This window comes from Eurytemora carolleeae, unplaced genomic scaffold (genome assembly GCF_000591075.1).
Source record: "Eurytemora carolleeae unplaced genomic scaffold, Eaff_2.0 scaffold969, whole genome shotgun sequence".
In the NCBI taxonomy this organism is placed as follows: domain Eukaryota; kingdom Metazoa; phylum Arthropoda; class Copepoda; order Calanoida; family Temoridae; genus Eurytemora; species Eurytemora carolleeae.
The window spans coordinates 32970-45298 of record NW_019396857.1 but is presented as its reverse complement, the minus strand read 5'-3'; the positions used below and the strand labels follow the sequence as shown (position 1 = coordinate 45298).

General features: G+C 32.1%; 1 protein-coding gene across 6 annotated transcripts; it reads right to left on the bottom strand.

The window, feature by feature from the left end:
* Positions 1-369: 369 nt before the first annotated feature.
* LOC111709445 (uncharacterized) lies at positions 370-11834 on the bottom strand. Of its 6 annotated transcripts, none has more exons than XM_023483105.1 (9): positions 11706-11834; positions 11367-11419; positions 11079-11100; positions 10739-10813; positions 7862-7949; positions 6865-6975; positions 4596-4635; positions 2362-2419; positions 370-492 (listed from the first exon to the last, which is right to left on the bottom strand). In XM_023483105.1, exons 1-9 carry the CDS (start codon positions 11793-11795, stop codon positions 439-441), a joined length of 591 nt encoding a protein of 196 aa, XP_023338873.1. In that variant the 5' UTR covers positions 11796-11834; the 3' UTR covers positions 370-438. The 6 variants fall into 6 exon arrangements, with proteins under 6 accessions (XP_023338873.1, XP_023338874.1, XP_023338870.1 ...); XM_023483106.1 differs by having other exon boundaries at positions 4596-4614; XM_023483102.1 differs by lacking the exon at positions 370-492 and adding an exon at positions 536-1055.
* Between the last annotated feature and the right edge of the window lie 495 nt (positions 11835-12329).

Here is a 12329-nt window from a genome sequence, read left to right as displayed (position 1 = left end):
AATAAAGCTATTTTAACTGAAAAAGTTAATCCCATGTGCCCCATGGTTGTATAAAAGGCTTCATAAAATACATTTTTTTTTCTTTAAAATTAAAACTTTTTTCCCAAGTGTTTTCAAAATTCGACAAAACTGAGCACTTCTGTTAGTAATCTATAAAATATAGCTTGTTGTTGGTAATATATATAATAATTGCATAGGACAATTTTGCAGAGAACCCGCATATGAAAACAAAAAGCATAGCTATCTAATTTATACCTACTTGATCACAGCACACAAAGCTTTAAAGGAGTAACGTTGTAAATATATATTTTTAGAACTAGGACTAGGAAAATGTAAAAGCTCAGGTTTTTATTTGATAAATACGTTAAATACATAAATATCAGTCGTTTATTAAAACACAAACAAAACAAAAACTAATTTCATAATCTTATAATTTTATCATAATCTTTGATAAATGGCTGCTCGGTCTCCTCCGTCTATAAAGTAATCAGCCTAAACAAAAATAAATAATATTAAATAAAATCCCCTGGGCCGCAGGATATAAGTCCCCTGGGCTGCAGGATATAAGTCCCCTGGGCTGCAGGATATAAGTCCCCTGGGCTGCAGGATTTAAGTCCCCTGGGCTGCAGGATATAGGTCCCCTTGGCTGCAGGATATAGGTCACCTGGGCTGCAGGAAATAAGTCCCATGGGCTGCAGGATATAAGTCCCCTGGGCTGCAGGATATAGGTTCCCTGGGCTGCAGTATATAAGTCCCCTGGGCTTCAGGATATAGGTCCCCTGGGCTGCAGGATATGGGTCCCCTGGGCTGCAATCAATAGGTCACCTGGGCTGCAGGATATAAGTCGCCTGGGCTGCAGGATATAAGTCCCCTGGGCTGCAGGATATAGGTCCCCTGGGCTGCAGTATATAGGTCCCCTGGGCTGCAGGATATAAGTCCTTTGGGCTGCAGGATATAGGTCCCCTGGGCTGCATGATAAAGGTCCCCTGGGCTGCAGGATATAGGTCCCCTAGGCTGCAGGATATAAGTCCCCTGGGCTGCAGGATATAAGTCCCCTGGGCAGCAGGATATAGGTGGGGTCTCAGGGAACCAGTTTTCAGTCAGTTTTCAGGGGACTAGTGTAATCTGATATTTTAAATCTTTTATTTGAATTTGAAGCAAAAATAAAGAAGTAATGAAATATTTTCTTAAACAGATAAATTTTGAATAAACGGAGTTCAGGCAAACTTTTCCGGAAATGTCGAGATTTTTTTTCCACAAAGAAAAACGCATTAAAAATCTAAAAAAGGAATTACGCAAAATTCGATTTATATTATGGAAAATGTTTAAAATGTATAAATTCAATAATCCCTATGCTAATATTTTTAAAGAATCCATTAGATCAATATTATTTCTAATTTTATAATATTGAACCAAAATTTAAAAGCGTAATTCAATTTCAAAATCAGATTAAACCAGTTTAGTCTGAGAGTTTTAGCGCAGACTATTCTTATTTAAATGAATGTATGTATTTAATATTATGGAATATTTTTGAAAATATTCTTTGATATCAAAAAGGAATTGAATATTTCAATATTTCAACTATATTATGTAAAATATAATCTGTTAAATCCTGCATGTCCCACTGTATCTTATGTAAAATATAACCTGTAAAATCCTGCATGTCCCACTGTATATTATGAAACTTGTAACCTGTAAAATCCTGCATGTCCCACTGTATATTATGTAAAACTTAACCTGTAAACTCCTGCATGTCCCACTGCATATTATGTAAAATATAATCTGTAAAATCCTGCATGTCCCACTGTATAATATGTAAAATATAATCTGTAAAATCCTGCATGTCCCACTATATATTATGAAACTTGTAACCTGAAAAATCCTGCATGTCCCACTGTATATTATGTAAAATGTAACCTGAAAAATCCTGCATGTCCCACTGTATATTATGTAAAATGATACCTGTAAAATTCTGCATGTCCCACTGTATATTATGTAAAATGTAATCTGAAAATTTCTGCATGTCCCACTGTATATTATGTAAAATGTTACCTGTACTGCATGTCCCACTGTATATTATGTAAATGTAACCTGTAAAATTCTGCATGTCCCACTGTATATTATGTAAAATGTTACCTGTAAAATCCTGCATGTCCCACTGTATATTGTGTAAAATGTTACCTGTAAAATCCTGCATGTCCCACTGTATATTATGTAAAATGATACCTGTAAAATTCTGCATGTCCCACTGTATATTATATAAAATGTTACCTGTAAAATCATGCATGTCCCACTGTATATTATGTAAAATGTTACCTGTAAAATCCAGCATGTCCCACTGTATATTATATAAAATGTTACCTGTAAAATCCATTCCGTTTTAAACTGTTCTAAATACCCAGGTTCAGGTTCACAATGTCTGAAACAAAATTGATAATATGAAATCTTAAATATTCATAATCATAACTCCTCGTGGAGCACTTGGCATGTCTGATTCACTATAATATCTTGAAACCTTTGTTTGTTTAATCAAGGATAAATGAGATATTCTAGTTTAAAAACTAAAAATTAATATTTTTCATTCGTAATTTCTCTTTTACAATGACAAGCGGATTTTCATTGCAGAGATAGTGAAGAAATTAGTCAAAATTGAACACATATTTGAAGAATAACTTCGCAATCTTCAGATAGATTTTCAAATAAATATTCAAATAGTTATTCAAATAGTTATTCAAATAGTAATTGAAATAGTTATTCAAATAGTTATTCCAATAGTTCTTCAAATAGTTATTCAAATAATTATTCCAATAGTTATTCCAATAGTTATTTAAATATTTATTCAAATAGTTATTCAAATAGTTGTTCAACTAGTTATTCAAATAGATGTATAAATAGTTACTCAAACAGTTATTCAAGTAATTTTTCAAATAGTTATTTAAATAGCTATTCAAATAGTTATTCCAATAGCTATTCAAATAGTTATTCCAATAGTTATTCAAATAGTTATTCAAATAGTTATTCAAATAGTCACTCAAATATTTGTTCAAATAGACTTTTAAAAATAGCTATTGACGTAGCACCCTGGACTAAACAGGGTGAGATGCATTTAGTTTCATCTATTTGAACTTAAATGTATTTTGTTCTTTAATTAATTACTCTTACCCTTTTCATATAAAACATATATGTCATTGCCAACAAAAAAGTGCAAAAGAGTAAAGAGTGAACAATTTATGATTGCTAGGTCAAATTATGATTGACATTTCAAATTATGATTGCCATTTCAAATTATGAATGCTAGGACAAATTATGATTGCTAGGTCAAATTATGATTGCTAGGTCAAATTATGATTGCTAGGTCAAATTATGATTGCTAGGTCAAATTATGATTGCTAGGTCAAATTATGATTGATAGGTCAAATTTTTCCGAAAGTAGGGTTTCCAATCTGAATTCCGTTACGCGGTATTGCGCAAAATTGCGCAAAATTGTGCGGAATTGTGCGGAATTGAGCGGTATTGCGCGGAATTGCGTGCAAGTAAAGTATACTTTCAGGTTGAAAACCCTATCCCCTATAGCGCTTCCTTATCCACACCCAAATAGCTTCCGACAAAATGTCTTTATTTTGAATGCTTATTAAAGAGAAATGCAGCGTTCATTTAAGATTCTTAAGACGTCATAGGATCTATTAAAAGTAAACATTCTGGCTCTTTGAACCAAAAGTTGTTTAAGTGTTTAAGTGTAATACATGAGTTGTGAAAGAAAAATATTAAAGACTAAATGAAAAATATCAGAAAGGTTGTGTTCTCTATATCTTTAAAACCTGATGGTGCAAACCATTGATATTTCAAACGTTGATTTTTTGGTCTAATTAATTTTATAGTTTGAAATATCTAAGGTCCACATACATTAGTTGCAAAGATATATAAATTAGAAAATAAGAGTTTGTGACAAATACTCAATACTCAATATAGCCAATTTCTTATGTCTCATTCGAAATAAAAAGTTTTATAAAGGTTGTGTTAAAAGAACTTAGTTGTTGCAGCGAACTAAAATTTTTCTAAATCTTCGTAATAGTGTAAACCTTCGATATTTTAAACTTAGATTTTTTGGTCTAACATATCTTTTATATTTTAAAATATCCAAGGTCCATGGCATTGTCCAATGACCACCATTCAATGACCACCTGGATGGTCATGAGTTATGACCACTTCTAAAGAAAATAATTTTGAAAAAGATTTCCTTGGCTCCGAAACCCCTACAAAAACATGTATGTATTTTAGCTATAAATAGTTTAGGCATTTTTCGCAAATTCTGGCCCACTGTGAACTGGGAGAAATGGGGGATTTTTAACGGAAAAATGCCTCGGAAAATTAGAAAATGGTTTTACCTGAGTCCATCTATAGGTCCTATTAATATATTTACCTGAGTCCATCTATAGGTCCTATTAATATATTTACCTGAGTCCATGTATAGGTCCTGTTAATATATTTACCTGAGTCCATGTATAGGTCCTATTAATATATTTACCTGAGTCCATCTATAGGTCCTATTAATATATTTACCTGAGTCCATGTATAGGTCCTATTAATATATTTACCTGAGTCCATCTATAGGTCCTATTAATATAACACAAGGACCTAAACACAATTCATAATTTTTTTTACTTTAAACTAGCTTGGGAACCCAGCGTTGCCCAGGTTACTCAAAGTTACTCCCGCCGTTTACCCGCACATGGTCTTAAATTACGATTTTAACAATTTTTCCCTATAAAAGTCGACCCACTCCTGTTAGATTCTTAAAACCAAGCTAAGAACATTCCAGCGGTTCTCTCGAGTTCCACCAAATAAAAATTTGAGGCAAATTGGTCATGGAGTTCCTATGTTATGATGGGCATAGACAAATAGAGATTATTACTTTTATGTTTTTATTTAAATAATTGGTTTTTAAAAATGTTTTTAAAAGTTGTTTACAGCGACTGATTACTCTTCTCATTCTCTCAAAATCCGATACTTATATTTTTGCAAATCTGACAAACTAATTTTCAAACTTTTTAATTCTGCTTGATCAATGAGTAAAAGTTTGAAATATGAAAAGTTTACAACAACAGGTTGCAAATCTATAAGGATTAGAAAATTATAGTTTTCCAGTACCTTTTCAAGGAATTGAACCATCACAAGAAATTCACATTTTCGAATCTCTATATCTTTGCAGTCTAGTGGTCGGAGGTCTAAACTTTTTTTAACTTTAAATTATTTGATCTAAAAAACTTAGTTTGAAACATGAAAGGTTCACGACAAGTTCCAAAGACAAAGTAATCGAAAATTAAAGTTTATGTTGCATGAAAAAGTTAGATTTTTTCTTTCTTTTTTTCTTCAATTTTTAATTAGAAACAGGTGTATTCATAAAACTTATATTTTTCTTGATTTTGTCAATTTACAATCTATCTATTTATCTATTATTTATAAACTCTTCTGTAAAAAATTCTTGTGATTAAACTTTTGATCATTTCTTTTGTTTTTCTCTTGGAAACCTTTGAAGTGTCTTTTACAGTTCTTTAGGGTTTCGGTTCTATTAAAGGGACTGTAATGTAAGCGTAGTGTTCTATTAAAGGGACTGTAATGTAAGCATAATGTTCTATTAAAGGGACTGTAATGTAAGCGTAATGTTCTATTAAAGGGACTGTACGCGTAATTTCAAGTGATCCTCCATGCACAGATGTCAATGTCAAATTCACTATAAATTGACCTTAAAAACTTTTTCTGATAAAGTAGGAATTTCGGAAATCCGCCAAATGTCTGGGGACATTTCGGAGATTTCTCGTTTAAGATTTTTCGGAATTAAACACTTTTACAGCTAGAATAACGATGATATCTTCTACATCAATGATCAGATCCAAGGATACCGTTGTGAATTGGGGTTTGCCATCTTTAGATGAAGAGTCACTTAAACATACGCTTACAGTCCCTTTAAATCAAAATTTTTAGAAACGTTTCAGAAAATAGGACGATATTGGATTATATCTTTATTCTTTATATCTTAGTAATCTTTTTTCTCTCTCTGTTTTTTTCTTTTTGTGTTCGATCATAACTCAGGAACCTCTGGACCGATTTGCGTCAAATTTAAATTTGGGAAATGGGTAGAACAACGGGAATGTTTTAGCTTGTGTTAAAAGTTCCCAAAAGCTGGGTTATCAAGCTTTTCTTTCAATATTGATAATTATCTTTTAAGATATTAAGTAATAATACAAAACAATTTTTTTTTAAATTTTAAAAGTTTTAAAAGATGTAAAATGTAAATTTCAAATGATAAAATTGACTTGAAAGTGAAGGCTCACTAATATTTTTAAATACTTTTAAATATTTTTACCACAAATATTAAGTTTAAAGATTTCTTAATTCATCTCTGATATTGTAAAATAATATTTTGAGATTCAAACGTCTCTCAGACCCTTTTTTAAGGTACAGGGATACCCACAAAGGATGAAACTCCTCGAGACGACTGTACAGAATCTATACTGTCTTTACTTCTCGAGACGACTGTACAGAATCTATACTGTCTGTTTCCTTATTCTCACGATGCCCTGAAACTGTAAACCTGTTTCTTTCTTTGTCAAATTATTATATATAAGCCATTAAAAGATTGAATCTATAGGCACAAGGCTTAACTTAATCGTCAAATTTTTAGAGTTTGAGGTCGTCTTTACAGTCTCATCCTTTGCGTATTTAGATTTTGTGTTCCTGTGTAATTTTTGTATATATATAATAATAATAATAATAATAATAATAATAATAATAATAATAATAATAATAATAATAATCATAATAATAATAATAATAATAATAATGATAATAATAATAATAATACACCTGTGTAATTGTCCAGATATTGATGAAAGTATTCCATATTATTGAAATAGCAGAACATAATAGCGGAATCATCCGATATTCTAGTGAGCTGACCCTTTTCCGTCACATATTCTAGAATATTTTATATAAGAGAGATAGCAGAACATAATAGCGGAAGTGGGACTCATAAAACTGTGGAATAGAAAGACGATATTTAAAAAGTCTTCATAAATTACGGAGAAATGATTTACCTGAGGGTATATACTACATATATAAAATGAGGAGGTTTACCTAACGGTATATAATGAGGGTGTTTACCTAAGGGTATATAATGAGGGGGTTTATCTAAGGGTATATAATGAGGGGGAGTAAGGGTATAAAATGAGGAGTTTAACTAAGAGTATAAAATGAAGGGTTTAACTAAGGGTATAAAATGAGGGGGTTTAACTAAGGGTATATAATGAGGGGGACTAAGGGTATAACATGAGGGGTTTAACTAAGGGTATATAATGAGGGGGTTTAACTAAGGGTATATAATGAGGAGGTTTAACTAAGGGTATAAAATGAGGGGGTTTAACTAGGGTATAAAATGAAGGGGTTTACCTAAGGGTATATATTGAGGGGAATTTACCTAAAGGTATATAATGAGGGGAATTTACCTAAGGGTAAATAATGAGGGGGATTTACCCAAGGGTATATAAAGAGAAGGTTTATCTAAGGTTATGTTATATAATGATTTACCTAAGGTTATACAATGAAGGGGATTTACCTTAAGGGTATATCATGAGGAGGATTTACCTAAGGTTATAAAATAAGGGGGTTTACCTAAGGGATTTATATAATGAGGGGATTTACCTAAGAGTTTATAATGAGGGGGATTTATCTAAGGTTATATAATGAGGAGGTTTACCTAAGGGTATATAATGAGGAGGTTTACCTAAGGGTATATAATGAGGAGGTTTACCTAAGGGTAGATAATGAGGGAGTTTATCTAAGGTTATATAATGAGGGGGTTTACCTAAGGGTATATAATGAGGAGTAGAATGAGGGCCCTCCCACCAACCTTTATTCACCTCAAATCCATAAACCTCCAAATCAGAGGCTTCCTGTATACAGTTAAACAAATATTTATACATTTAGAACCTGACAGTTCTGGAATAGGAAGACGACCTTTAGACTCAAGTACTGACTTTAACACTAAACAGGCTGGGGGGGGGGGGGGGTTTGCGCCCCCCCCTGTATTTTTTTTTATCCTAGCACTCTCATTTTTTACACTATCAATGGGAAATTTTGTGACTGTTAATGAATAGTAATTTAAAGGATTTTTTGTTAAAAAATATATTTCTTAAAATTTATAAGGTAGGTTACAGGGCGGAAAAAAAGTCCGTTATGTGAAAAAAAATCTAAAATAGCCCATAACTGTTTTGTGACTAAAGCTACAGATCTAAAAACTATATTTTCGAAAAGCCCTTGAATAATGTAGGGAGAAACATGTGTCACACTTTGATATTTCTATGAGCTGGCTCTGAAAAATTGGGCTATGAATATGCATTTCAACCCTATACCTATTCTCTAAGGCTATTTACAAACGCNTACATAGATTCAGGCCCCCAGCCTTTATTGGGTTAAATGGTCCATTTAACTTAATAAATTATTTAGTATGATACAAGTAAAAGTATTTTCTGTGCAAGTATGTACATATTTTAGTATCACCATAATCTTGTTTTCCTTTTCCACTCTAGCAATTAGGAATCTTATTTTATATTTGATAATTGAGTGCCGGAAAACCAGAGTACACCTGGTCCAGACCAAGGTTATAATGCAAGGAAAGTTAAGCGCAGTTGCGTATAATCTGCGAACATATTGAAACCAGTTCTCTCTGGACGGAATTTGTAAACAAGAATAGATGCATCAGTGTTCGTTTAGTATCCGAGGAGGTTAAAAGCATTACATTTTGATAATTTTGATAATTTACATAAAAGTTTCGTATGACCAGAATATATTTCATTGATTTTTTATGTGAAAGATGGATTCCATGGCAGGCTTCGACATCCGTCTTGTGTTTACATTACATCACAGAGACAGTACACTGCAGTACATAAGATGCGTACATCTCTGAAATAACTTTCCTTGCATTATAACCTTGGTCTAGACTGAAGGTCCGAAAAGTTTAGTCTGTAAAAACGCTAGAACCGATTTCACCCAGTAAATATAGATTTGTTGTACTTCCTCATTTTTACCTTTTTGTTTGTCTATGAAGTTTAAATATTAAGGTTCACTTTACTCTATATATATTTTACCCTTGGTCAATGAATGATGAACAGGGTGTCCCAATAAACATGGGAATTCAGTGACGAGTTCGATATCGTCTTTTTAGATAATTCTTTGATTTAGTATGGTGATACCTACTGAGAAAGCTGAAATCTGTAAGAGTTTTGTCTCATAGAGTAATAAAACGAAGAGGTGAAGCTTAGCTCAGATGTACACTTGTATATAGAGTGATCGTAAATCTAAGGAGTGGTTTTATGTAGATATTAGAATATTAATATTGATAATTAGATAAAACTTAATATTAATTTAAATAAAGAAAGAAAATCTAAAAATTGGTCAATTCCATAAAATCCCCCTTAGAAATACGATCACTCTATAGACAAGTGTACAGTGTTAGATACGTAAACATATCGTGATGTATACAACCGACCGCTCTATTAATTAATTAATAGGGAGGTCGGTTGTGTACATCTGAGCTAAGCTTCATCTCTTCGTTTTATTACTCTATGTTTCGTCTGCTATGTTCACATTTTGTTTATTTATGTTTTGACTGCATACAGTTGTACTTAGTAAAACAAGAAAATTGCAGTATAAAAACAGAGCAAACTTGCCCGTTTTCACTGTTCATCTTGCGGAGACATTATATTGAAACCAGTTCTCTTTGGGCAGAATTTGTAAGCAAGAATAGATGCATCAGTGTTCGTTTAGTATCCGAGGAGGTTTAAAGCATTAAATTTTGATAATTTTGATAATTCACATAATAGTTTCCTATGACCAGAATATTTCATTGATGTTTTTATGTGAAAGATGGATCCCATGTCAGGCTGTAACATCCGTCTTGTGTTTACATTACCGCCCAGAGACAGTACACTGCAGTACAAAAGATGCATACACTTCAGAAATAACTTTCCTTGCATTACATCCTTGATTTAAACAAATATAAATTTAATCATGTGAATATGAACATATTAAAAAAAACATATATTATCACAATTAATATGACACCAGACATGCGCAAAAATGAAAAACCTTTTTTTTTCAAAAGTTACAGAGTGGATCTCTTATCTCTAGAAATTAATCTAAAGACTAAATTAGTCTTGAGATTAGGAAAAAGAGAGGATTAAGCATTGATCTCGATCATTGTCAGATAAAAGAATTGTCTTCTGCGACGTCAGAAATTTCCGCTGGATTGTAGTATACTAATCAGATAGGGCTTTACGGTTGTTAATCGTTTTCAAAAACTTCTCTATTTTCTAAAAATGATGGTTTAGTTTTTGGAAAAAGACCTATTTTTTTTAAACGAACTACTCGAACTTTCCAAAAACGAAAAAAATATCGTTTTTTATAAACTGATACCTATCGTTTTTTCAAAAAACTGTAGTTTTTTATTTTCGCTATTGAATCTAAGTTTCCTTAAAATTAGTTTAAATTTTTTACAGAAAGATAAAGTAATGAATGTAGTCCTAAATGTTTTTTATCGAAACAAGTAACCTGAATCGGTATACCGACATAGGGTTTTCCGAACAAAAAAGTTATTTTCTCTTTAAAAGGTCGTTAAGGATCATCAAGAAAGGGACGTATTTTTTTAAGTAACCTCATATTCTCAAATGGAGCAAAAATTTACCTGTATTATCCATTCCAGTGCACCACAACCACAACCAATACTTGATATTTTCTTCAACCCTAGCCTACTTAACTCCTAGGGACAGGCATTGATTTGAAAATTTAAGGTTTTCTGTTTTTGTTCCAAAATGGTTGCATTTCAAAACATTTTGCCAAAATTCAACCCTGTCAAAAGATGTAAGCCAAAAAGATTGAACCAATCGTCTTCATTTCGTCTTGGTTTTATATCTAAGGGAAGTGAATTTGCACATTTGAAAAAAGAACTTAAAGAGCATAACATTTCCCCCATCCTCCCGTCCCCTCCGATTTAAATACAAAACCATTTCATTTATTTAAATTACCTGTTCCAAGAAGTTTACAAGACTAAAGAAAACATTTTTCTTCTAACCTTTTGAATTCTATATATCTGGGTATTTTTCTATAGGAGATAATTCTGTCAATTTTCTTCCTTGTCTTAGCCACATAAATCTCAAAACATCCCATGGACATCATGAAGAGTTGCATCATGAAGAGTTGCATCATGAAGAGTTGAATCAACACAACAGCTAATATATACATTCAAACACCATGGAAAGGTTACAATCTTTTTCCTTTAAATATTTTTCTAATTAAAAAAAATGTTTTTTTTCCTAATTGAAGGTCGAATCCAGACTAGAAGGGGTTCCCTGTAGTCCTCGTCTTCCTAAACGTTATTTCATAACTTAAAAAGTTTTTCATTTTAAGTTTAGAATATTTATAATTTTAAAGAAGAAATAGGAACACTAAAGGAAGGGGGGGGGAGAGAAAGGATACAGTAAGAACCATAATACTCTGAAATAGGAAGACGACTTTTAGACTCAAGTTATGCCTTTAAATAGTTTGCACTGTAAACAGACCCATTTAACTTAAGAAGTGATTTGATAAGGTACTTGTAAAACTATTTGCTTTGTACGTAACAACATCAAATAATATCAACCAGTTATACTAACCTGGAAAATATCAAGAACTGCTTGCCAATCATTTTTCTTCATAAGTTCAACAATTTCATTAAGTTTTTCTCTTTTCTCAAGATCGTACATTGTCTGGTTGTCTTAACCTTCAAAGATTGTTTTTTTTCAACTTCTGAAAAATTCAAAAGTTTCATTGAAAGTTATTCAAGCAAACATACATTGAATACAAAAGAATTTGAACTCAAAGAAATTTAAAATTTACCGCTGTAGAAAAAGTCTTCATTTTTGAGCCATATCTCACGAAAATTATTGAATTTTTAATAGTATGTCATAATTTATTCTACACCATTTTGAGAACCCAGCTTTGCATGAAAACTAAAGTTTCTCAATTAAAGTCAAGCCACTCTATTTAAAACTTTCAAGCCAAGCTAAAGCACCCCATACTAAAACTTGCACGATCCGTGCCGGTACAACACGTACACTGTAGAGCATATACACTCAGTCGTACCGTCCAGTCAGGCTATCCAGTGTAAAGTCGACCTAGCATGTTTTAGGCAACAAATGTAGAATGACAAGATTACAGTGAAGAACATCATTGGGGTTTTACCTATTTACCCAATAATTTGAGGCAAATCGGTTCATGATTTTTGATTGAACAAACAA